At 46.0% G+C, this 27769-nt stretch overlaps 1 protein-coding gene across 2 annotated transcripts in view; it reads right to left on the reverse strand.

The window, feature by feature from the left end:
* Positions 1-881: 881 nt before the first annotated feature.
* LOC140125880 (solute carrier organic anion transporter family member 1C1-like) overlaps positions 882-27769 on the reverse strand; it is a 36226-nt gene continuing 9338 nt past the window's right edge. For both annotated transcript variants that reach the window (XM_072144762.1, XM_072144761.1), the window contains exons 10-15: positions 15626-15821; positions 15386-15551; positions 7216-7400; positions 4879-4943; positions 1187-1304; positions 882-1100 (exon numbers count right to left, since the gene is read on the reverse strand). In XM_072144762.1, the coding sequence (XP_072000863.1) occupies positions 911-1100; positions 1187-1304; positions 4879-4943; positions 7216-7400; positions 15386-15551; positions 15626-15821 (920 nt within the window). In that variant the 3' untranslated portion in view covers positions 882-910. The remainder of the gene's footprint in view (positions 1101-1186; positions 1305-4878; positions 4944-7215; positions 7401-15385; positions 15552-15625; positions 15822-27769) is intronic.

A 27769-nucleotide genomic window follows, 5' to 3' on the forward strand; every position in this document is an offset into this window, starting at 1 on the left:
GATGTTGTGGCGTGACCTTAATGTATTTGTTGCATCGTAAGAGGAACATGTGAGCCTCAGTGATGACAAACCACATTCATGGAGGGGTTTAGAAGTTGGTAGTGTTGCTTTTTTGTTGGCTTTATTACGTGCCAAAATTTGCACCAAAAAAACGAACGACCAGGAGACTTGAAATGTCGGACGAGTGTCGGGGATAAAGGGCTGCGTTCACATTGAGTGACAAAAAGAAGCTACATTGTGGCCCTGACATTTAATTGATATGGTGCATAACAGCAACGTAAGAGTCCACCAAAAACTGCCCCAAAGCCAATAATAAATGCCCCACACACACTTTACGCATTGGTGAGGCAGGCGCTTGGTGGTGCCTCTTCTTAAGGTACAGAGGGGAATGGGGAATCTACGAGGAGGCAAGGACTTGGTGGCTGTAAAATCAGAAGCAATGACAGGACAGCAGGATGATGAGCACCCAGTGACCACCCAGTTGGCCAAGATCCAGGGACTTGGATGGTCCTTCCAACCACCACAAGTTATGTTATATATGAAGAATAGGAATGAGGATCGGTCAGTTGGCTGAAGGACAGATATCAGAGGAGGGAGGAGCACAGGGGTCTCTCCCGGGGTCCATCTCCTTGTGATATGTTTGTAGGAGAAGGGGTTTGGTTGGGAAGGTCTTTGTGGCTGATAACACAACAAACCCATGAGGTTGTTTCGGCAGCCGGTTGTTGCGTCCCACATCTTCTACTATTACCCCCACCATTGTCAGGCAGGAATGTTAGAGACGTGAGGCAGCCGTGGATATATATTTTATTAGATCTGTACATTGTGTGACCAGTCATGTGACCAGAGCCAAGCTATTATATCTATCATGATCCGCCTTCCAGGACCTCTCATGACCTTGGGTTGGGGGTCATTAAATAAAAGTTTGTTTCTCTATTTCGGGGGCATCACTCGCCCCTTTCCCACCATCTTCGGGGGGCTCCGGTCTCTTGGTCTCGTTCCCTTTCTTCACTGGATGCTTCTTCTTCACCATAGATATAAAGCAGAGGAAGAAGATGAAGGACGGGGCCCAGAGCCCATCGGTGAGGCCCTGGAAGGTGTTCCTGCAGGAGAGGAAGGAGGGACATGATCCATTGTGTCACAGACCCGGCTAAGTCTTATTTTGATGACCTTTATAGGACCTCATTACCTGAAGGAGTGGGTGTCATACATGCGACAAGCCCCCCGCCCTCCACAGGGTTTTGTCCCCCACATCAGGCAGGTTCTATCGATGAGAGCCCCAAAGTAAATTGGAGATGGGATTCCGGCTATAGGAGAAGAAGAGGATACAGGATTAGATGCAGTGGCGGATTAAGTGTCCCATGGGCCACAGGCTGTTCACAAGACTAGGGCCCCCCAACATCCAAACCAACATGTGGCTGCATGTTAGGACTTATATATTATATATAATTATATATATCCTCTATATCCTCTATAAACTCTATATCCTTAATCTTATTGTAACGGTACACAGAACACAGAACTAGAGTCTCTGTGGGAAGAATCCTCAGGAATTGTAGATGGTACTAGCCGGCATCCCGGACCGGATTCTAAGTGGCACCTGGTCTTCACCAGAGCCCGCCGCAAAGCGGGATGGTCTTGGTGCAGCAGGGTGCCACCAGGTCGTTACACGGGTGTGACTAGGCCCGCTGTGGCAGCCAGGGAAACAGGGGTAGCAGAACACAGTCCAAGCCTGGGGTTACAGCAGGAGTGCGGCTTGGAAGGATGAGCTGGAACTCACGGCTGGCAAGCATGCAGGAGCTGAACCCAGGCAAACAGGAATGGACACGTCCTTGAAGAAACACACTTAAGAAACAGAGGCGTCTGGAAACGCTGAAGAAACTCAGGAGCATATGGGGACACTGGAAACTATCTCAAGCCAGTACAGGAACAGCTTAGGGAAGCTCCGTATGGAAACCCCGGAAGTTCCTCTTGGCGTGGAAGATAGGGTTTTCCCTTACAGGAACAATGTTGAAGAACCGATGCTGAGCTGAAAATCCGATGTGGCAGGAATGGAGGTGTCAGATTATAAGGGCAAGCCGGATTAGCCAGCACGTGCGGCCACGTGCGGCGTTGGAGAGGTAAGTCCGGGCTGGGGGTTACTGGGCACACACCGAGGGGCATGGGTGTGCCTGCGATTCATACCGAAGATCGCAGTTATGGCCATGACAGTACTACCTTCCTTCAGGACCCCTCTTCTTCTGCCTCTTCTTCCGACTCCTCAAATTCTTCATGGTGACGGGACACCTAAGGAGGAGAACAGGGACCGACAGATGTGGAGACACCGCATACATACTGAGAGAAGTCTCACCCAGGACCCCAAGGTGTTGGTGTCTCCTAGAACTGGAATTGACACCATACAGGCAGAGGTTTTGCTGGAAACATCTAGAATGTCCCTTGACTGGAGTGGCTTCTGGAAAGTTGAAGACTGGAACGGCTTCTGGAAAAGCCACAGACTGGAGTGGCTCTTGGAAAGCCTGAAACAGGAGCGGCTCTTGGGAAGCCGGAGACTGGAGTGGCTTCTGGAAAAGCTGCCGACTGGAGTGGATCTTGGAAAGCCGGAGACTGGAACGGCTCTGGAAAGCTGGAGACTGGAACAGCTTCTGGAAAAGCCGCAGACTAAAGCATCTCTTGGGAAACTGGAGACTGAAGAGGCTCTTGGGAATCCGGCGACTGGAGCGGCTTCTGGAAAGTCGGAGACTGGAACGGCTTCTGGAAAAGCCGCAGACAAAAGCATCTCTTGGGAAACCGCAGACTGGAGAGGCTCTTGGGAAGCCGGAGACTGGAACGGTTTCTGGAAAGCCAGAGCCAAGCGAGGCGGCTGTGGTAGCCCGACCTCGAAGTTGCTGGGGTTCAAGCAGACGTTCCAGCATGGCAGCAACTCTGCCTAGTTGTTCCTCCTGGAAAGTGAGCAGGCAGGACTGCGGGGCGACCGCTTCAGAAAAAACAGCCAGCAAATGATGAGAATCCTTGGCGGTGTTCCTGATCCTGGTGGATTCCTTAGCTGGATCTTGCTGTAACGGTACACAGAAAACAGAACTAGAGTCTCTGTGGGAAGAGTCCGAAAGGGGGAGTCTGTGGACCAGTGGACCCTCTGGACCACCCCGGGAGATGTAGATGGTACTAGCCAACACTAGGCACCTGGTTTTCACCAGAGCCCACCGCAAAGCGGGATGGTCTTGCTGCAGCAGGGTGCCACCAGGTCATACCACGGGTGCGACTAGGCCCGTGGTGAAAGCCAGGGAAACAGGGGTAGCAGAACGCAGTCCGAGCCTGGGGTGACAGCAGGAGTGCGGCTTGGTACGATGAGCTGGAACTCACGGCTGGCAAGCAGGCAGGAGCTGGCACAGGACCTAGGCAAACAGGAACGGAAAAGTCTCTGAAGAAACAAACTAAAGACACGGAGGCGTCTGGAAGCGCTGAAGAAACTCAGGAACGTGTGGGAATGCTGGAAACTATCTCAAGCCAGTACAGGAACAGCTTAGGGAAGCTCTGTATGGAAACCACGGAAGTTCCTCTTGGCGCGGAAGATAGGGCTTTCACTTACAGGAACAATGCTGAAGAAAAGGTGCTGAGCTGAAGATCTGGCAAGGAAGTGCCGGATTATAAGGGTGAGCCGGATTATCCAGCGCCAATCAAGAGGATGCTGACCCTTTAAGGCTAGGAGAGCCGGCGTGCACGTGCCCTAGTGAGCGGGGATGCTTGCGGCCTTGTTGGGAAACAAGAGCATTGGAAAGGTAAGTCTGGGCCAGGGGTTACCTCGCCACATCGAGTGGCATGGGTGTGCCCGCGATCCATACCGAGGATTGCGGATATGACCGCCTCACCGCACTGCACTCTGCTGGCTGTGCCGACTCTGTTCCCCGGCTCTTCTGCCGCTCTTCTCCAGCTCCTCCGCACTGACACCTTCGCTGACTCCCTCAGAACTCTCTCACTACTTCTAACTCCTCCTTTCTTTTCCCCATAATCCTCCTGTGCTGCTCTCTTACCTTGGTAAACATAAAACAATTACAGCTACACACACAGTACATTGCCATTGCTATAGGACCCGACAATTTACACAAAGTGGAAGATGCTACCCCGTAATTACTGGTGTAGAAGATGAGGCTCTAATTTTACCACAAAAAAAGTTACCAAAGGAAAAGTAATTGACTGGAGTATAAGCCCTGAGGGGGAGGGGAGTCCACAGCAGATGCCCCCTTTGCAGAAATATCCACAGCAGATGCCCCCCTTTACAGGTTGTCCACAGCAGATGCCCCCCTTTACATGTCTACAACTGATGCCCCCCTTTACAGGATGACCACAGCAGATGCCCCCCTTTACAGGTTGTCCACAGCAGATGCCCCCCTTTACAGGATGACCACAGCAGATGCCCCCCTTTACAGGATGACCACAGCAGATGCCCCCCTTTACAGGTTGTCCACAGCAGATGCCCCCCTTTACAGGATGACCACAGCAGATGCCCCCCTTTACAGGATGACCACAGCAGATGAGCTCTATTAATAAAATGTCCACAGCAGAGCCCTCTGGGAAAAAAACCTCTGTACTTACCCTCAGCCTCTCCTTCCAGGCCCCGTGGCTCCGTCTTCTTCTCTTCCTTCCCTCACATCGCATACACAATGATATCACGTGACTATGACACCGCCACGTGAGGCCAAAGGTAAGGATAGAGGGGTGTTTTGAAGACTTACGGTGGATCTTCATAAAGGGCCCAGGTTTGGGCTCCTCACAAGTCAAAGGCCCCAGGCGCCCGTCCATAGCGCCTATATGAAGATCCGCCATTGATTAGATGACACTAGGGCTTCCTGCAAGGCGACACACGTTACCAAGATCTCTACTCACCTAATGTCCTGATGAGTAACATGTAGACCCCAACCCCCAGGGATTTCAGCTCTAAAGGGAGGCACCTGCAGAGATATAAGGGAGCACTGGCAATCAGGAGTGCACCAGCCATAAGGCAAGTTTAGCTATTTGCCTCAGGCAGCCCCATCTGCAGTAAGAGAGGGGGCAGCATTAGGGGCGCAGTCACTTGCTACAAAGCAGAACCTGACAATTAAAATAGTGTCTCTTAACACCAAATGTCATCCTGTGTGCCAGACATGGCACCGGGGACCCACTTACCCTGATATGTGACTAGTGGAGGGGGCTGTGGGGCTGATATATGACTAGTGGAGGGGGCTGTGGGGCTGATATATGACTAGTGGAGGGGAGTATATACAGAGAGTACTGCTCCCTAGTATCTCCCTTTATATACAGATAGTACTGCTCCCTAGTATCTCCCTGTATATACAGATAGTACTGCTCCCTAGTATCTCCCTGTATATACAGATAGTACTGCTCCCTAGTATCTCCCTCTATATAGAGATAGTACTGCCTCCTAGTATCTCCCTATCTATACAGATAGTACTGCTCCCTAGTATCTCCCTCTATATAGAGATAGTACTGCCTCCTAGTATCTCCCTATCTATACAGATAGTACTGCTCCCTAGTATCTCCCTGTATATACAGATAGTACTGCTCCCTAGTATCTCACTTTATACACGGATAGTACTGCCCCCTAGTATCTCACTTTATACATAGATAGTACTGATCCCTAGTATCTTCCTGTATATACAGATAGTACTGCCTCCTAGTATCTCCCTGTATATACAGATAGTACTGCTCTCTAGTATCTCCCTGTATATACAGATAGTACTGCCTCCTAGTATCTCTCTGTATATACAGATAGTACTGCTCCCTAGTATCTCCCTTTATATACAGATAGTACTGCTTCCTAGTATCTCCCTGTATATACAGATAGTACTGCTCTCTAGTATCTCCCTGTATATACAGATAGTACTGCCTCCTAGTATCTCTCTGTATATACAGATAGTACTGCTCCCTAGTATCTCCCTTTATATACAGATAGTACTGCCTCCTAGTATCTCGCTGTATATACAGATAGTACTGCCTCCTAGTATCTCCCTGTATATACAGATAGTACTGCTGTCTAGTATATCCCTGTACATACAGATAGTACTGCCTCCTAGTATCTCCCTATATATATAGATAGTACTGCCTCCTAGTATCTCCCTGTATATACAGATAGTACTGCTGTCTAGTATATCCCTGTACATACAGATAGTACTGCCTCCTAGTATCTCCCTGTATATACAGATAGTACTTCTCTCTAGTATTTCCCTGTATATACAGAAAGTACTGCTCCCTAGTATCTTACTTTATACACAGATAGTACTGCTCCCTAGTATCTTCCTGTATATACAAATAGTACTGCCTCCTAGTATCTCCCTGTATATACAGATAGTACTTCTCTCTAGTATTTCCCTGTATATACAGATAGTACTGCCTCCTAGTATCTCCCTGTATATACAGATAGTACTGATCCCTAGTATCTCTCTGTATATACAGATAGTACTGCCTCCTAGTATCTCCCTTTATATACAGATAGTACTGCCTCCTAGTATCTCCCTGTATATACAGATAGTACTGCCTCCTAGTATCTCCCTGTATATACAGATAGTACTGCTGTCTAGTATATCCCTGTACATACAGATAGTACTGCCTCCTAGTATCTCCCTGTATATACAGATAGTACTTCTCTCTAGTATTTCCCTGTATATACAGATAGTACTGCCTCCTAGTATCTCCCTGTATATACAGATAGTACTGCTGTCTAGTATATCCCTGTACATACAGATAGTACTGCCTCCTAGTATCTCCCTGTATATACAGATAGTACTTCTCTCTAGTATTTCCCTGTATATACAGATAGTACTGCCTCCTAGTATCTCCCTGTATATACAGATAGTACTGATCCCTAGTATCTCTCTGTATATACAGATATTACTGCCTCCTAGTATCTCCCTTTATATACAGATAGTACTGCCTCCTAGTATCTCCCTGTATATACAGATAGTACTGCCTCCTAGTATCTCCCTGTATATACAGATAGTACTGCTGTCTAGTATATCCCTGTACATACAGATAGTACTGCCTCCTAGTATCTCCCTTTATATACAGATAGTGCTGCCTCCTAGTATCTCCCTTTATATACAGATAGTACTGCCTCCTAGTATCTCCCTTTATATACAGATAGTACTGCCTCCTAGTATCTCCCTTTATATACAGATAGTACTGCATATGCTGCATAAGTTACAAAGAAAAGATCGGAGATCTCACCAGAGCAGAATGACATAGGCCGGAGTTGCTCCACTGGAATATGATAATGTAATCAGCGCTTGCATGATAACATATATAATAAACATTGTGTCACATCCGCCACCGCGAGGACACGAGCCGAGGACCACGGAGGAATTTACTGAGGGGAAACCCATGGACTCAATGCAGGAGCAGCTCTGATAAACCTGTAATAACCCAGAGACATCACTGATTATAATGTACATGACCCTGATTATTACACAACTCACTGATTATTACAAGAAACAGAAATGAGAAGTGTTCCCATGTAGAAGGATAAAAGCACAGGAACAGGAATAGAGACAGTACAGAGAAGTGTTCCTATGTTGCAGTATACGGAGAGGGTGAGAGACAATGAAGAGAAGTGTGAACTTATAGCTTGATTTAAGTGCAGGGAGAGGGGAGAGAAAATAGAGTTGTGTTCCATGTAGTAGGATAAAAATCAGGAAGAGGGGGAGAGACAGTACAGAGAAGTGTCCTGTGTAGCAGGATAGAAGAGTAAGGAGAGAGAGAGACAGTACAGAGAAGTGTCCTGTGTAGCAGGATAGAAGAGTAAGGAGAGAGAGAGACAGTACAGAGAAGTGTCCTGTGTAGCAGGATAGAAGAGCAGGGAGAGGGGCACAGACAGTACAGAGAAGTGTCCTGTGTAGCAGGAGAGAAGAGCAGGGGAGGGGGAGAGACTGTACAGAGAAGTGCCCTGTGTAGCAGGATAGAAGAACAGGGAGAGGGAGAGAGACAGTACAGAGAAGTGTCCTGTGTATCAGGATAGAGGAGCAGGGAGAGGGAGAGAGACAGTACAGAGAAGTGTCGTTGTGTATCAGGATAGAAGAGCAGAGAGACGGGGAGAGAAAGTACAGAGAAGTGTCCTGTGTAGCAGGATAGAAGAGTAAGGAGAGAGAGAGAGACAGTACAGAGAAGTGTCCTGTGTAGCAGCATAGAAGAGCAGGGAGAGGGGCACAGACAGTACAGAGAAGTGTCCTGTGTAGCAGGAGAGAAAAGCAGAGAGAGGGGGAGAGACAATACAGAGAAGTGTCCTGTGTAGCAGGATAGAAGAGCAGGGAGAGGGGGAGAGACAGTACAGAGAAGTGTCCTGTGTAGCAGGATAGAAGAGCAGGGAGAGGGAGAGAGACAGTACAGAGAAGTGTCGTTGTGTATCAGGATAGAAGAGCAGGGAGAGGGGGGGAGACAGTACAGAGAAGTTTCCCGTGTATCAGGATAGAAGAACAGGGAGAGGGAGAGAGACAGTACAGAGAAGTGTCCTGTGTAGCAGGAGGGAAGAATGTGGTTAGGTAGACTGACAGTACTGAGAAGTCTCCCCGTGTAGCAGGATAGAAGAGTGTGGAGAGGGAGAGTACAGTACAGAGAAGTGTCCCCATGTAGCCAAATAGAAGAGCGGGGAGAAAGGGAGAAGTATCCCCATGTAGAAGGATAAAAGAGCAGGAAGACTGAAGCGCAGAGACAGTGGAAGAGAAAGTATGTGTTCTGTGCAGCAGAATAAAAAAGCAGAAAGAGGCGGGGAGACATAGAATTGTCCTTTTATAAAAGGATTAAAGAGGAGAAAGAGGGGTGAAGACAGTACACAGAAGTGTCCCATGTAGCAGGGTTGAAGTACGGGAAGAGGGGAAAAAAATTACAGAGAAGTGTCTCTGTAACAGGATGGAAGAGCAGAGAGAGGTGGAGAAACAGTACAGTGAAGTGTCCACATGTAGAATGATAGAAGAGCAGGGAGTGGGGGAGAGACAGTTCTCGTGGCTGACCCGTGTAGCAGGATTTAAGCACAGGTAAAGGGAGAGAGACAGTACAGAGAAGTTTTCCCATGTAGCTGGATAGAAAAGCGTAGAGAGAGGGAGAGACATTACAGAAAATTTTTCTGTGTAGCAGAATACAAGAGCAGGGTGAGTGGAAAAGACAGTACTGAGAAGTTTCCCCTTGTAGCAGTATAGAAGAACAAGGAATGGGGAGAGACTGTACAGAAAAGTGTCCGGTTTAGCAGGACTAGGGGGAGAGAAAGTACAGAGAAGTGTCCTTTTGTAGCTGGATATAAGAACAGTGAAAAAGGGAAAGAAAGTACAGAGAAGTGAGCCAGTTTTGCAGGATAGAAAAGCAGGGAGAGGGAAAGACAGTACAGAGAAGAGTCCCCATCATCTAACCAGATAGAAGAGCAGAGAAATGGGCGAAAGAATAATGAGAGGTGTGTTCATGTAGAAGGATGAAAGAGCAGGAAGAGGTATAGAGACAGTACAGAGAAGTGTCAATATGCCGGAGTATAGAAAAGCAGGGAAAGAGGGAGAGACAGTACAAAGAAGTGTCTCCACATAACAAATAAAGCGCAGGGAGAAGGGAGAGAATGTACAAAGAAGTGTACCATTTAGAAGGCAAAAAAAGCAGGGAGAGGGTAAAAGACAGTACAGAGAAGTTTACCCATGTAGAAGGATTGAACAGGGAAGAGGTTGAGAGAAAGTACAGAGAATCGCCCCCATGTAGATGCGTACAAAAGCAAGAAAAGGGGAAGAGTCAGTAAAGAGAAATATCCTGTGTAGCAGAATTAAAGCACAAGGAGAGAGGGATAGACAGTACATTGAAGTTTCCCCGTTTAGCATGAAAAAAAGAGCAGGAAGATGGAGAGAGATAGTACAGAGGAGTGTCCCATATAGCTGAACAGAATAGCAGGATGTAGCATGTAGCAGGATAGAAGAGCAGGGAGAGGGGGAGAGACAGTACAGAGAAGTGTCCCTGTGTAGCAGGTTATAAGAGCAGGGAGAGGTGGAGATACAGTACAGTGAAGTGTCCTGTGTAGCAGGATAGAAGAGCAGGGGGAGGAGGAGACAGTACAGAGAAGTGTCCTGTGTAGCAGGATAGAAGAGCAGGGGGAGGAGGAGACAGTACAGAGAAGTGTCCTGTGTAGCAGGATAGAAGAGCAGGGAGAGGGGGAGAGACAGTACAGAGAAGTGTCCTGTGTATCAGGATAGAAGAGCAGGGAGAGGGGGAGAGACAGTACAGAGAAGTGTCCTGTGTAGTAGGATAGAAGAGCAGGGGGAGGGGGAGAGACAGTACAGAGAAGTGTCCTGTGTAGCAGGATAGAAGAGCAGGGAGAGGGCTAGCGACAGTACAGTGAAGTGTCCTATATAGCAGGATAGAAGAGCAGGGGGAGACAGTACAGAGAAGTGTCCTCTGTAGCAGGATAGAAGAGCAGGGAGATGGGGAGAGACAGTACAGAGAAGTGTCCTGTGTAGCAGGATAGAAGACCAGGGAGAGGGGAGAGACAGTACAGAGAAGTGTCCTGTGTAGAAGGATAGAAGAGCAGGGAGAGGGGGAGAGACAGTACAGAGAAGTGTCCTGTGTAGCAGGATAGAAGAGCAGGGAGAGGGGGAGTGACAGTACAGAGCAGTGTCCTGTGTAGCAGGATAGAAGAGCAGGGGGAGGGGGAGAGACAGTACATAGAAGTGTCCTGTGTAGCAGGATAGAAGAGCAGGGAAAGAGGGAGAGACAGTACAGAGAAGTGTCCTGTGTAGCAGGATAGAAGAGCAGGGAGAGGAGGAGATACAGTACAGAGAAGTGTCCTGTGTAGCAGGATAGAAGAGCAGGGAGAGGAGGAGATACAGTACAGAGAAGTGTCCTGTGTAGCAGGATAGAAGACCAGGGAGAGGGGAGAGACAGTACAGAGAAGTGTCCTGTGTAGAAGGATTGAACAGGGAAGAGGTTGAGAGAAAGTACAGAGAATCGCCCCCATGTAGATGCGTACAAAAGCAAGAAAAGGGGAAGAGTCAGTAAAGAGAAATATCCTGTGTAGCAGAATTAAAGCACAAGGAGAGAGGGATAGACAGTACATTGAAGTTTCCCCGTTTAGCATGAAAAAAGAGCAGGGAGATGGAGAGAGATAGTACAGAGGAGTGTCCCATATAGCTGAACAGAATAGCAGGATGTAGCATGTAGCAGGATAGAAGATAAGGGAAAGGGGAAGAGACAGTACAGAGAAGTGTCCTGTGTAGCAGGATAGAAGATAAGGGAAAAGGGAAGAGACAGTACAGAGAAGTGTCCTGTGTAGCAGGATAGAAGAGCAGGGAGAGGAGGAGAGACAGTACAGAGATGTGTCCTGTGTAGCAGGATAGAAGAGCAGGGGGAGGGGGAGAGACAGTACAGAGAAGTGTCCTGTGTAGCAGGATAGAAGAGCAGGGAGAGGGGGAGAGACAGTACAGAGAAGTGTCCTGTGTAGCAAAATAGTAGAGCAGGGAGAGGGGGAGAAACAGTACAGAGAAGTGTCCTGTGTAGCAGGATAGAAGAGCAGGGAGAGGGGGAGAGACAGTACAGAGAAGTGTCCTGTGTAGCAGGATAGAAGAGCAGGGAGAGAGACAGTACAGAGAAGTGTCCTGTGTAGCAGGATAGAAGAGCAGGGAGAGGGGGAGGTACAGTACAGAGAAGTGTCCTGTGTAGCAGGATAGAAGAGCAGGGGGAGGGGGAGAGACAGTACAGAGAAGTGTCCTGTGTAGCAGGATAGTAGAGCAGGGAGAGGGGGAGAGACAGTACAGAGAAGTGTCCTGTGTAGCAGGATAGAAGAGCAGGGGGAGGGGGAGAGACAGTACAGAGAAGTGTCCTGTGTAGCAGGATAGAAGAGCAGGGAGAGGGGGAGAGACAGTACAGAGAAGTGTCCTGTGTAGCAGGATAGAAGAGCAGGGAGAGGGGCACAGACAGTACAGAGAAGTGTCCTGTGTAGCAGGATAGAAGAGAAGGGAAAGGGGGAGACAGTACAGAGAAGTGTCCTGTGTAGCAGGATAGAAGAGCAGGGAGAGGGGGAGAGACAGTACAGAGAAGTGTCCCCATATAGCAGGATAGAAGATAAGGGAAAGGGGAAGAGACAGTACAGAGAAGTGTCTCTGTGTAGCAGGATAGAAGAGCAGGGAGAGGTGGAGATACAGTACAGTGAAGTGTCCTGTGTAGCAGGATAGAAGAGCAGGGAGAGGAGGAGATACAGTACAGTGAAGTGTCCTATATAGCAGGATAGAAGAGCAAGGAGAGACAGTACAGAGAAGTGTCCTGTGTAGCAGGATAGAAGAGCAGGGAGAGGTGGAGATACAGTACAGTGAAGTGTCCTGTGTAGCAGGATAGAAGAGCAGGGAGAGGAGGAGATACAGTACAGTGAAGTGTCCTATATAGCAGGATAGAAGAGCAGGGAGAGACAGTACAGAGAAGTGTCCTGTGTAGCAGGATAGTAGAGCAGGGGAGGGGGAGAGACAGTACAGAGCAGTGTCCTGTGTAGCAGGATTGATGCGCGGGGGGCAAGTGGAAGACAAATTACAAAGAAGTGTCTCTGAGTAGCAGGATTGAAAAGCAGGGAAAGGGGAGAGACAGTACAGAGAAAGTATTGAAAAAAAGGAAGAGGGGAAGAAACAGTGCATTGAAGCGCAAGGGTAGAGAAAGTACAGAGAAGTGCCCTATGCAGCAGGATAATAAAACACGGAGAGGGGGAGAGACTGTACAGAGATGTACAGCAGCATTAATGCACAGGGAGAGGGTGAGAGAAAGTTCAGAAAAGCGCCCTAGCAGGATTGAATCAGGGGGAGATGGGAAGAGAAAATGCAGAGAAGTGTCCCTGTGCAACAGGATAGAAGAGAATGGAGAGTTGGGGAGACAGTACAGTAAAGTGTTGCAGTATAGAAGAGCATGGATAGGGGTGGATAGTACAGAGAACTGTCCCTGTGTTTCAGAATAGAAGAGCAGCCAGAGACAGTACAGAGAAGTGTCCCAGTGTAGCAGGAGAGTAGAGCAGGGTGAGGGGAGAGACAGTACAGAGAAGTGTCCACATGTATAAGGATAGAAGAGCAGGGAGAGGGGAGAGACAGTACAGAGAAGTGTCCAAATGTATAAGGATAGAAGAGCAGGGAGTGGATATTTTGGGAAGTTTTCCATGTAGCAGGACTGAAGTGCAGGGAAAAGTTAAGAGACAGTACAGAGAAGTTTCCCCATGTAGTTCGACAGAAAAGCAGATAGAGGGGAGACATAGTACATAAAAGAGTCTTGGTGTTGCTGAATAGAAGATTACTCAGTGGTAGAGACATTACAGAAAATTTTCCTGTGTAGCAGAATACAAGAGCAGGGTGGGCAGAATAGACAGTACTGTGTCCCCGTGTAGCAGGATAGAAAAAGTTGAAAAGGGGAGAGAAAAATGCCAGCAGTGCAAGTGGGAGAGAAATTACAGAGAATTGTTCTTATGTAACTGGATAGAAGAGCAGCGAGAAAGGGAGAGAAAGTACAGAGAAGTGCACCAGTGTTGCAGGAGAGAAGAGCAGTCAGCGGTAGAGACATTACAGAAAAGTGTCCAAAAAGCAGGATAGAAGAGCATGGAAAGGGGAGATACCGTACAGAGAAGTGTCCCCATGTAACAGGATATAAGAGTAGGTTGAGAGGGAGACAGTACAGAGAAGTGTCCTGTGTAGCAGGATTGAAGTGCAGGAAGAGAGGAGAAAAAGCAGCAGGGAGAGGTGGAGAGACAGTACAGAGAATGTCCTGATGTAACAGGATAGAAAAGTGGCAAGAAAAGGAGAAGACTGTATAGAGATGTTAACATGTGCCGCAGGATTGAAGCGCAAGGAAAGGGTTAGAAAAAGTGTAGAGAAATGTCCCCATGCAGCAGGATGAAAAAGCATGGAATGTGGAAAAGTCAGTAGAGAAAAGTGTCCTGTGTAGCAGGATACAAGAGCAGGGGAATGGGTGAGACAGTAAAGAGAAGGGTTCCCTTGTAGTAGGATAAAAGAGCAGGGAGAGGGGGAGTCAGTACATTAAAGTTTCCCATTGTAGAAGGATAAAAGGGCAGGGAAAGGTGGAGAGACAGTACAGTGGAGTGTTCCCGTGTAGCAGGGTAAAAGAGCAGGGAGATGGGGAGAGACAGTACAGAGAAGTGTCCTGTGTAGCAGGATAGAAGAGCAGGGAGATGGGGAGAGACAGTACAGAGAAGTGTCCTGTGTAGCAGGATAGAAGAGCAGGGAGAGGGGAGAGACAGTACAGAGAAGTGTCCCATGTAGCAGGATAGAAGAACAGGGAGAGGGGGCGAGACAGTGCAGAGAAGTGTCCTGTGTAGGAGGATAGAAGAGCAGGGGGAGGAGGAGACAGTACAGAGAAGTGTCCTGTGTATCAGGATAGAAGAGCAGGGAGAGGGGGAGAGACAGTACAGAGAAGTGTCCTGTGTAGCAGTATAGAAGAGCAGGGAGAGGAGGAGATACAGTACAGAGAAGTGTCCCTGTGTAGCAGGATAGAAGAGCAGGGAGATGGGGAGAGACAGTACAGAGAAGTGTCCTGTGTAGCAGGATAGAAGAGCAGGGAGATGGGGAGAGACAGTACAGAGAAGTGTCCTGTGTAGCAGTATAGAAGAGCAGAGAGAGGGGGAGAGACAGTACAGACAAGTGTCCTGTGTAGCAGTATAGAAGAGCAGGGAGGTGGAGAGACAGTATAGAGATGTGTCAAATATATAGCAGGAGAGAAAAGCAGAGAGAGGGGGAGAGACAGTACAGAGAAGTGTCCTGTGTATCAGGAAAGAAGAGCAGGGAAAGGGGAGAGATAGTAAAGAGAAGTGTCCTGTGTAGCAGGATATAAGAGCACGGAGAGGGGCAGAGACAGTGTAGAGATGTGTCAAACATATAGCAGGTGAGAAAAGCAGAGAGAGGGGGAGAGACAGTACAGAGAAGTGTCCCCATGTAGCAGGAGAGAAGAGCAGGTAGAGGGGGGAGACAGTACAGAGAAGTGTCCCCATGTAGCAGGAGAGAAGAGCAGGTAGAGGGGGGAGACAGTACAGAGAAGTGTCCCCATGTAGAAAGACAGAAAGCAGTTAGAGTTAAAAAGGTTGTGACATTACAGAGAAGTCTCCCAATGTACTGAGGAGGATACTGGCCAGAATTACAGAGGGGCAGCAGAAAATCAGCACTGGGGGATCGGCTGAGGAGGTCACTGGGCTCTGCTGTGGGGATCATTCTCATGCTGGGGTGTGGGAGAGAAGCTTGTAGGAGGATCACATGTAAGAGCCCGATCCTCCTGAGACTCACAAGTGAGTAATAAGAGGGCGGAGCTCAGCATCACTGCTGGTTGTAACTTGTGACAATTCAGACGCCACAACTCTGATCCATCCGGCCCATTATTTTTTATCTGTTCTCCCCCTCGCACTCACTATGTGCTTTCCGGATCCGGTGGAGGACTTGCAGCCGGCCAGACATGCGGACACGTAGGTGATGTTATTGGCTCCGCACACAGGATCCCACTGCTGGGAGGAGCAGCTGCAGTCGGCGTTACAGGAGGAGAGGAGCTGCTGCTTTCCCCAGGTCTCCACTTTGCTCCTGTGATAGAATACAGCTCAGTGACCCCTCATTATCTGCCCCCCCCCCAAGTATATAATAACCCCAGAACTCACCCGTTATAAGACACCGTGATCCCCGCCACATCACCGTTCTCACATCCAGTGATGAAAACAGACAGAGACATGATGAAGGCCAAGAATGATAAGACGAAGACCAACTTAGAGGCCGTCAGAAGCCCCATCCTGTACCTCTTCATCAGGAAACCCCCCAGGAACATCCCCAGAGCTGCCGCCGGGAAGGTGGTGGCCCCTGCACATAGAAACATTCCAGCTTAAAAGCATTGTCTTTAAACAGGAGAAGATGGGGGATCGCGTGACGGGATGACGTAGTTGGCGTCGCTCCGCCTCCCGCCGTCTCCGCTGCCGCCCGCTGCCGTGCATGACGTTGAGGGACGCCGAGCCCATGGAGCGAATGCGGACACCTGGAGAGTAGGCTCGGCGGTGTGCTCCACACTCCCCACTCCATACTCTGCACGAGACGGAACGAGGCAAGACACTCCTGAGAGCTGTGCGTGGTCGAGCAGGCATGCTGCAGGTGTCACTTCCGAGCAGGCGTGGTGGAAGGTAGGACCCGGGTAGGGTTAGCCCTTGTGTGGTGTGGGGGCGCAGCTAACGACCCTCGGCTTGCAACCTACCGCTGCCGCCCGGTGGTCCGGAACGTCCGCGGTGGGGAGCGAGAGGTGGGGGTGGGGTTGTGCCTGACACATCTGGGTGGTCTCTCCCCGGCCCAGCCGACCGCCACAGTTGCTCTCTATACCCCGCTAGCCTGACTACAGCCGGCCAACAGCTGGAGGTTCTGGAGGGGCAGTTCGAGGCATCCAAGGCTTGTCCTTTTAAACATTCCAATTTTTGTCTGCTGGTGGATAGAGAGCATAAATCTGCAACACTATCATTGAAGATACTAACCAAGCTTTTCTACTAATTCTATCCGCGCTTATCCTCTATCAAACCTTTAGAAGGTTTTTACACCGCTACACTAACAACCTACAGTGTGAACGGCTACCAACCCCTGCTTACGGGACAGTATATTTGATGTTGACGCACTAACCATATACTAATAAAGCCTGACAGATGAGGAAGGGTGAATGGCGACTAATAGTAACATCCTTGAAAACCACTGTATAGTGCGATAGAGGTTAAAGTGTGGACTCTGAAAACAAGACGGCTGAGGATACTGGGCCTACTATCTAAAATATCAGCTATGTTTCTTTACCAATTAGATTCTTGACTATTATTAGTGAACCATATCTGGTTCGGCTAGTCGCGCTTGTGCTAACCCTTGGCTGACTACGTCCGTGACTGCCATTTGCCGACTGTGCTTCGACACGACCTTGCTTGGGATGATACAGCGTTGATGGGACGATCTTAATCCTATCACATCTAAAACATCTAGTCTGAACGGTCACCGACCCCTGAATGTTTATGGGACAACGCATCAGACATAAAAATAATATACTAACAAAGTTGGGCAGATGATAAGGTGTGAACTGTGTTTTATAGCAACACCTCTGAAAACACCGCAGATCCTGGCAGAGGTTAAAAGATGAACTATGTTTGATAGTAATACTACTGAGGAAGCAGATTGACCATCTAATATACCAGCTAAACCGTTCCACTAACTTCTGTACCAACCGGATTCGTGATTATCTAATGCTAACCACGCCAGGGATCACCCCCCCTGTCAAATAGGCCTCGACTTGTACGGGGTTTATGGAATAGCCTCAACTCTGCTATACTAACAATTTATATTAAGATCTGTGTCTAATTCCTGCTGCTTACGGGACAGTTCGCAAAGATTTGGATACACTGAGATACATCAATAAAGTCCGGTAGATGACGAGGTGTGAACTGTGTTTTATAGCAACACCTCGGAAAACGATGTACACTTTGACAAAGTGAACTGTGGTGTGTAGTAACATTATTAAGGAAGCGGACTTACTATTTAATATACCAGCCGAGCTCCTCTGCTAAATCGGGCATGAGATTATCCCTTGCCAATTGCATTTAAACTGTTACCTAATTTGTGATTATTCTTTGTCAAGTGTAAACAGCGCCTCCATTATTTTGTTAGCTAAAGGATAACCCTCTGTTGATTGCGTTTGGGACTTATTTCTGCTAACTGTGTTTAGGATCATCTTTTGCTAAACAGTGTACATGTTTACCCTCTGTTAATTATGCTTCTGACCAGTTAGTATAGGAATTGTAATTTACAGTTGGACTACTGAAACTACGGGCAAATCCGAAGTGTAATAGGAGCCAATGCCTCTTTTTGTTTAGTAACAGCATTTGAAATTAAGGTCTCTGTGATTTGGTAGTTCAGCTCAAAGGTGAACGGTGATTAACTGTAACTGCGACTATAAAGGCCGTCCTTAATATAGTTAATAAGCCCCCTTTAACCCTTAACAGAACTCGTATATAGAGGTTGGTATTTATGGTCTAAACTTATACAAAGAAGAGAACAATTCACCCGGGGAACAAGTAGGTTTAAGGGACAGGCGGTAAAAGTGGGAGTCATGGCGCCTAAAAAACCAGAAAGGAAATCAACTGGATTAGATAAAATGTGGAAAGCATCACCATCTAAAACAAGGCAAAATAACAGAGAAGAAACACAACCCACAGGGCCAAGTAGTGATACGGGGGGAGAAGGAAACACCAACTCTGAAGTAATTCTGGCACAGATTCTCGCTACAACCCAGGAAACACAAGAATCCATATCAGAACTCAAACAAGAGCTGGTTAATGTCAGAGCAGACACGACCTCTATAAAAGATGATCTTAACTTATTAAGGGAAAAATTTAAGATGGTAGAGAAGAGTGTAAAGAAAACAGCAGATGAGGTGAAAGGCAAACAGGAGGACGTAAAAAGATTGAGGGAAGAGAACGTTAGTGTAAGAGAAAAGCTGATTGATCTTGAGAATCGAACTAGGAGATCCAATTTGACAATAGTGGGTTATCCGGAAGAGACCGGGGATAATATCTCCCCAGATGGTATCCAGAAATGGTTATTGGATATATTTGGGTCAGAAGGTCTCTCCGCTAACTTCACTATAGAAAGAGCTCATAGAGTTCCTGCACGTAAACCGATCCCAGGAGCTCCACCGAGAACCATTTTGGTGAAATGTTTAAATTCTCATGACAGGGACTATATAATCAGAAATTCAAGAGAAAAAGAGAAAGAGTTAATGATAAATGGCGGCAGAGTTGCAATATTTCCAGACTATGCGAGGGAAACACAGAAGGCTAGAGCGAGCTTTGGGGTAGTAAAGAAAAGACTCTTTGAAGCAAAAATACAATGTTCCCTTTTATTTCCCTCCAAGCTGAGGATTATATTTAATGATAAAACGTGGTTTTTCGATACTCCAGAAGGGGCATCGGATTGGATGGAGGGGAATGGGATCTGAATAGGTAAAAGATGCACGGGTAAGGAATGAGATACTAAGCAGTCTACTTTGGATTGAGCGGCGGGGGGGGCGGTGGGAGGGCGATGGTGGAAAGAAGGGATCTGCTTGTTTGATGGAAAAAAGAGCGGATCAGGTGGGGGGAGGGGGGATAGGGAGGGGTACTGGCAGGAGGTGGGTTTTCCCTTTTTTTTTTTCCCTTCCCCTAATGAAAGATGCTGAAAGGGACTAGGATCTTATGCTGGAATGTCAGAGGACTAAGTGAAAGAAGCAAACGATGTATGATATTTGATGTGATCAATAAGCATTTGCCAGCTATCATAATTTTATTGGAGACACATTTGACGCGAGAAACTGAATATCGTCCAAAGAAAAGATGGGCAGCCTGGGAATATCACTCCTACGGGGATACATATTCGAGAGGGGTGTCAGTACTAATTCACTCCGATATAGATTACAGATTGATTGGCAGATTTGTCTTCTTGCACTGTACGTTAGGAGACATGGAATGTATCATGGCGTTTTTGTATGTCCCTCCTCCTTTCTCTTTAGGGGTACTATATGAACTAGTCCGATTCATGGAGAACAGGGACTGTAAAAAAAGTCCTGGTCATGGGTGACTTAAATACGGTGTTTGACGCTAAATTGGATCGGTTAAACATTTTAGGAGAACAAAAGCCAAAAGAGAACGAAGGTTTAAAATTTAGTAATTTTTGTGATGACCTAGGCTTATATGATATTTGGAGGTCAAAATATGGCACAAGGAGGGTCTTCTCCTGTTACAGTAAAACGCATAATACTATGTCCAGGATAGATCATGGCTTGGCCAGTCAAGAAATGCTGGGGGAAGTTACTTCGATGCGATATGAACATATTTTGATCTCGGATCATGCCCCGGTTATGGTGACACTCGGTAATACCTCAAGGGTTGGGCGTGCCTTCAAACTTAACCCCCACTGGTTAACCATAATAGGGCCTAGAGTGGACCTTGAGCAGAAAATAAAGGAATATTGGGAAAGAAATGTCAATTCCACAAACAATCTGGTTGTGTGGGACTCTCTTAAATTGTTTATTAGAAGTACACTCTCACAAATTATTAACTCAGTAAAAAAGGAATATAGATGGAAGGAAGTCCTTTAAATCCTTTAAAAGTATGATAGAGCATGAAGGGGATATTGGGTTTAGGGACAGCTATATAGAAGCCAAAGAAAAATACAAACAATTTCTGGTAGATAAATCTCAACATAAGATCTTCTTCGCAGGACAGTCTAACTTTACGGAAGGAGGGCAACCAGGGAAATTACTGGCGAAGATGATTCAAAAGACACGAAGTGGGAATAAAATGGTAACAGCTATCAGAGGACGGGATGGGAAACTGTATAATGATTTAGACCATATTCAGGCACAGTTTAGAGACTTTTACAAGCACCTATATGAGTCCACATGTAGTAAAAGAAGGGAGGAGATTGAGGAGTACTTGGAGAAGATTAACTTCCCAAGTCTATCCCAAGAACAGATAGATATGCTGGAAGCACCAATAACCCTTATAGAGCTGGCAGAAACAATTGACTCATGCACCAAAGATACAGCCCCAGGACCAGATGGACTCCCGTTTGGTTTTTATAGAAGGTATAAAACGGTATTGTTGCCTATGATGCTAGGTATGATGGAAGAAATTTATAAGAGAGGGAGGGTCTCTGAAGCCATGGCAGAAGCACGCATCATTTTAATCCCTAAAAAGGAGAAGGGTCTGCTTGACATGGGGTCATATAGACCAATCTCCCTAATTAATACTGACGTTAAGATCTTAGCTAAAGTACTAGCTCGTAGGCTACAGAAAGTTATTACACACATTGTTCATGAGGATCAAAAGGGATTCGTCCCAGGAAGAAGTGTGAACGACTGTCTCAGCAGACTGTTTGCCTCCCTGGAGGAAGGAGAGGGGACCCTCCGCTCGATCCTGTCATTAGACGCTGTTAAGGCGTTTGACAGGGTCGAGTGGAGGTTCCTGGGGGAAGCCATGCGAAAATTTGGCTTTGGCCCTATATTTATGAGATGGGTTGAAAGCATGTACAGCTCACCAAAAGCCACGGTAGCGGTAAACGGAATAGAAACAGAACCCTTTTCCCTGTATAGGGGCACTAGACAAGGCTGCCCCCTCTCCCCTCTCCTCTTTGCGCTCTTTATTGAGCCATTGGCTATTAAGATCAGATCGGATACAGGGGTAAGGGGGGGAGGCAGTCGAGGATAAACTGTGTCTATACGCAGACGATGTTTTGTTCTGCGTACAGGAGTCCCCCGTGTCAATACCGAGGATAGTTGAAATTGTTAGGGAGTTTGGTCAATACTCAGGGTTTGAGATAAACTGGAAAAAAACTTCCATACTGCCATTAGATGGGTATAGGGGGGGAACAGTTGGACATGAGTGAGATTACTCTGTGCAATGATTCCCTCAAATACCTCGGGGTGAAAATTTCTGCGAAGATTGAGGAATATGATACTTTAAACCTAAAACCATTAATTAAAATAGTAAGAGGAAAAATACAGTTATGGGGAAAAACTGCCGCTCTCCTCTGCAGACAGAGTGGCCTTAAGTAAGATGGTTCTCTTACCACAAACCCTTTTCTTCCTGGCAGTCTGTCCCATATGGATAGATAACTCCTTCTTCAAGGTTATGGAATCTTTATTTAATGAGCTAATCTGGGGCAGAAAAAGGGTGAGAATAAAGCTTAGATACTGGCATAAGCCAATCTCAGAAGGAGGGACAGGGGGGCCTTTTCTCTTTGGATATTATTTGGCAGCTCAACTATCCAGGCTAGTGGGTTGGAAGGAAGCGACGGATCCAGTTAAAGCATTTATAAAGAGGGATGATCACGCGAACTCTGTATTTGAAATATTGGAAAAGAATGCAAGTTATAAGGGGGATAAGAAAACTAGTATGAAAAGGGCAATATTTAGAGGATGGAAAGAGGTTAAGAAAATTTTACACATTAATGGAATATTAGACTGCACTCCACTGTGGTACAATGAAGAATTTCCCGAATTAGGGAGATTTTCCAGATCCAACATTTTGGGATAGGAAGGGTATAAGATATTTTGTACAGATATTAGAAAATGGAAGAGTGGCAAATTTCATTGTTTTCAAGGATAAATATGCACTGAGGGAAAAGGATTTTCTAAGATATTTTCGACTAGTTCACGCTATTAATGCAATTAGAGTGAGGAAAAATTTAGAAATAAATTCACATGATTGTTTAGAATACGTGCAAAACACAAGAAAAAAAAGGGGCCTGATTGCAGGTATTTATAAATTTTTGGTTAAGGTGGGGGTTTCTCACAAATCACAAGAAAGATGGGAAAAGCAGATAGGAGTTATAACGAGGGAGGAATGGGGTGGGATCTATAGAAATGCCAAGATAGGATCAATAAATGAAAACCATCGAATAATACACATTAAGATTCTTTATATGCTGTATTACTCCCCCACTGATTTGTATAGGATGAAAATCAGGGAATCGTCCCTATGTTTCAAATGTGGAGAGGAAGGAGCTGACTTCACCCATGTAATATGCTCATGTCCGGTAATTCATGAGAAATATTTCAGCGGGTGAACACCACCCTAGAATTATCTCTTATTCCTTCCATCTCGCTAGCTATTATTGGGAAATGCAACCCCGAGGAAAGCAGATCAACCCTTAAAGCAACCATTCTCAAATGAATGATGCTGGCGAAAGTGTTGATTGTAAGGGAATGGGGAAGCAATAATGGTAAGAAAATAACAATCAGCAGGTGGATAAATCTATCCTTAAAGGTAAAAGAATATGAAAGAATACAGGCTGAGAAGAGGGGTACGATGAGGAAATGGGCTAGAACTTGGGATAAATGGAACTAGACAAACCAGCATACAGGTATACGGGAAGGTTAATACTCTTAAGAACCATCCAAGTTTGTAAAGACTTTTTTTATATATAATTTTTTATTTTTTTCCCTCCTGCCAGGGGGTGGGGGGTTGGGGTAGGGAGGGAGAGGGGTTGTGGAGAAAATGGAAATTGATCAGTATGCATCTAAAGAATCCATTTTTGGGTTAACGTTTGTAAATAGATGGCACTTTAATATCTGGGTCTATTTGACTTCTGTATAGATTATAAGGTAGCGCTAAGACTGGAATGTAAACCAAGATGCACATAAGTGCCATTCTATTTATGGAATTTATTATATGTAAGAAATGTAGGAAACATTGGTGTATATATGTATTGTGTGTATAATTTATGTAAAAATTAATAAAGTTTTCTAAAATAAAAAAAAAAACAGGAGAAGACTGATCTGCTCAGAGGAAGCCAAAATCCAACTTTGTGGCCAGAATGACAAGCAATAAGCAGCACATCTCATCCCACTAAACTCCCCACCCCACTATCACACATGGTGGAGGCACTGTCCCCATTGTCATATAGGGTGGGGGGACCATCCCCACTGTAACACATGGTGGGGGCATTATCCCTACTTGTAAAGCTGATGTCTGTGTGTCACATGTGTACAAGAGGAGAGAACATGTCAGGTAATTGTGTAGCTGATGTCTGTGTCTATCACATGTGTATAGGAGGAGAGAACATGTCAGGTACTTGTGTAGCTGATGTCTGTGTGTCACATGTGTACAAGAGGAGAGAACATGTCAGGTACTTGTGTAGCTGATGTCTGTGTGTCACATGTGTATAAGAGGAGAGAACATGTCAGGTACTTGTGTAGCTGATGTCTGTGTCTATCACGTGTATAGGAGGAGAGAACATGTCAGGTACTTGTGTAGCTGATGTCTGTGTGTCACATGTGTACAAGAGGAGAGAACATGTCAGGTACTTGTGTAGCTGATGTCTGTGTGTCACATGTGTACAAGAGGAGAGAACATGTCAGGTACTTGTGTAGCTGATGTCTGTGTCTATCACGTGTATAGGAGGAGAGAACATGTCAGGTACTTGTGTAGCTGATGTCTGTGTCTATCACATGTGTATAGGAGACGAGAACATGTCAGGTACTTGTGTAGCTGATGTCTGTGTCTATCACATATGTATAGGAGGAGAGAACATGTCAGGTACTTGTGTAGCTGATGTCTGTGTGTCACATGTGTACAAGAGGAGAGAACATGTCAGGTAATTGTGTAGCTGATGTCTGTGCCTCACATGTTTATAGGAGGGGAGAACATGTCAGGTACTTGTGTAGCTGATGTCTGTGTCTCTCACATGTGTATAGGAGGAGAGAACATGTCAGGTACTTGTGTAGCTGATGTCTGTGTCTATCACATGTGTATAGGAGACGAGAACATGTCAGGTACTTGTGTAGCTGATGTCTGTGTCTATCACATGTGTATAGGAGGAGAGAACATGTCAGGTACTTGTGTAGCTGATGTCTGTGTCTCTCACATGTGTATAGGAGGAGAGAACATGTCAGGTACTTGTGTAGCTGATGTCTGTGTCTCTCACATGTGTATAGGAGGAGAGAACATGTCAGGTACTTGTGTAGCTGATGTCTGTGTCTCACATGTGTATAGGAGGAGAGAACATGTCAGGTACTTGTGTAGCTGATGTCTGTGTCTCTCACATGTGTATAGGAGACGAGAACATGTCAGGTACTTGTGTAGCTGATGTCTGTGTCTATCACATGTGTATAGGAGGAGAGAACATGTCAGATACTTGTGTAGCTGATGTCTGTGTCTCACATATGTATAGGAGGAGAGAACATGTCAGGTACTTGTGTAGCTGATGTCTGTGTCTCTCACATGTGTATAGGAGGAGAGAACATGTCAGGTACTTGTGTAGCTGATGTCTGTGTCTCTCACATGTGTATAGGAGGATAGAACATGTCAGGTACTTGTGTAGCTGACGTCTGTCTATCACATGTGTATAGGAGGAGAGAACATGTCAGATACTTGTGTCGCTGATGTCTGTGTCTCTCACATGTGTATAGGAGGAGAGAACATGTCAGGTACTTGTGTAGCTGATGTCTGTGTCTCACATATGTACAGGAGGAGAGAACATGTCAGGTACTTGTGTAGCTGATGTCTGTGTCTATCACATGTGTACAGGAGGAGAGAACATGTCAGGTACTTGTGTAGCTGATGTCTGTGTCTCTCACATGTGTATAGGAGGAGAGAACATGTCAGGTACTTGTGTAGCTGATGTCTGTGTCTCTCACATGTGTATAGGAGGAGAGAACATGTCAGGTACTTGTGTAGCTGATGTCTGTGTCTCTCACATGTGTATAGGAGACGAGAACATGTCAGGTACTTGTGTAGCTGATGTCTGTGTCTATCACATGTGTATAGGAGGAGAGAACATGTCAGGTACTTGTGTAGCTGATGTCTGTGTCTATCACATGTGTATAGGAGGAGAGAACATGTCAGGTACTTGTGTAGCTGATGTCTGTGTCTATCACATGTGTGTTGGAGGAGAGAGCATGTCAGGCACTTGTGTAGCTGATGTCTGTCTCTCACATGTGTATAGGAGGTGAGAACATGTCAGGTACTTGTGTAGCTGATATCTATTTCTCACATGTGTATAGGAGGAGAGAACATGTCAGGTACTTGTGTAGCTGATGTCTGTATATCACATGTGTATAGGAGGAGAGAACATGTCAGGTACTTGTGTAGCTGATGTCTGTGTCTCTCACATGTGTATAGGAGGAGAGAACATGTCAGGTACTTGTGTAGCTGATGTCTGTGTCTCTCACATGTGTATAGGAGGAGAGAACATGTCAGGTACGTGTGTAGCTGATGTCTGTATATCACATGTGTATAGGAGGAGAGAACATGTCAGGTACTTTTGTAGCTGATGTCTGTGTCTATCACATGTGTATAGGAGGAGAGAACATGTCAGGTACTTGTGTAGCTGATGTCTGTGTCTCACATGTGTATAGGAGGAGAGAACATGTCAGGTACTTGTGTAGCTGATGTCTGTGTCTCTCACATGTGTATAGGAGGAGAGAACATGTCAGGTACTTGTGTAGCTGATGTCTATGTCTCTCACATGTGTATAGGAGGAGAGAACATGTCAGGTACTTGTGTAGCTGATGTCTATGTCTCTCACATGTGTATAGGAGGAGAGAACATGTCAGGTACTTGTGTAGCTGATGTCTGTGTCTCTCACATGTGTATAGGAGGAGAGAACATGTCAGGTACTTGTGTAGCTGATGTCTATGTCTCTCACATGTGTATAGGAGGAGAGAACATGTCAGGTACTTGTGTAGCTGATGTCTGTGTCTCTCACATGTGTATAGGAGGAGAGAATAAGTCAGGTACTTGTGTAGCTGATGTCTATGTCTCTCACATGTGTATAGGAGGAGAGAACATGTCAGGTACTTGTGTAGCTGATGTCTGTCTCTCACATGTGTATAGCAGAACATGTCAGGTACTTGTGTAGCTGATGTCTGTGTCTCTCACATGTGTATAGGAGGAGAGAACATGTCAGGTACTTGTGTAGCTGATGTCTGTGTCTCACATGTGTATAGCAGAACATGTCAGGTACTTGTGTAGCTGATGTCTGTGTCTCTCACATGTGTATAGGAGGAGAGAACATGTCAGGTACTTGTGTAGCTGATGTCTGTGTCTATCACATGTGTATAGGAGGAGAGAACATGTCAGGTACTTGTGTAGCTGATGTCTGTCTCTCACATGTGTATAGGAGGAGAGAACATGTCAGGTACTTGTGTAGCTGATATCTGTGTCTATCATTTGTGTATAGGAGGAGAGAACATGTCAGATACTTGTGTAGCTGATGTCTGTGTCTCTCACATGTGTATAGGAGGAGAGAACATGTCAGATACTTGTGTAGCTGATGTCTGTGTCTCTCACATGTGTATAGGAGGAGAGAACATGTCAGGTACTTGTGTAGCTGATGTCTATGTCTCACATGTGTATAGGGGGAGAGAATATGTCAGATACTTGTGTAGCTGATGTCTGTGTCTCTCACATGTGTATAGGAGGAGAGAACATGTCAGGTACTTGTGTAGCTGATGTCTGTGTCTCACATGTGTATAGGAGGAGAGAACATGTCAGGTACTTGTGTAGCTGATGTCTGTGTCTATCACATGTGTATAGGAGGAGAGAACATGTCAGCAGATGCAGCTCAGATACCAGCAATGCTTTACTATACATTACACACAGACCTGAGCAGCAGAAGGAGAGGGAAGGGGTAACAGCAGTGACATCACTTCTTGTCTTCATGTGACCATACTAATTTACATTATAAAGAAAAGATGATTTTACAATGATTAATGTATTAACTAGTTAAATGCTGGGATGGGTCCTTGTGATCTGCTCTAACAGGCAGTAGTGACAGAGACTTGATGACAGGTGTCCTTTAAGGGGCAATTATATTACACATCCCACCTTTTATTGTATTATTTTGTACAAAACTTTATAATATCCAATAAATTTACTTGGCGAAATATCTCCTGAACATGGACCGATCCCACCAAATTCGGTACGGACCCTAATTGTGTACTTCAGGTTGGCTCGTCACTATACACCAGATATACTATACTGTTATAACATGAGGGATTGCAGACTAATCATGATGTAAGGATGATGGCAGGTCACGGGGAGGCAGACCCAGGGGTCAGTTACTAGTTACTAGCCCTGGGGTTGTATTTAGCCTTGTTTTTATGAATGACTTTCTTGATGATATTTGTAATTGTATAATAAATTGTATATATTATACTTTATGGCCATTTGTTGCATCTTCTTGACTTTGGTTGTGTGTATATATTGCTTTGATGTCTGGTCCTCGCTTTTAATTTGCCCACTTCAACTTTT

The sequence above is a fragment of the Engystomops pustulosus genome, chromosome 4 (assembly GCF_040894005.1).
Source record: "Engystomops pustulosus chromosome 4, aEngPut4.maternal, whole genome shotgun sequence".
Taxonomy (NCBI): domain Eukaryota; kingdom Metazoa; phylum Chordata; class Amphibia; order Anura; family Leptodactylidae; genus Engystomops; species Engystomops pustulosus.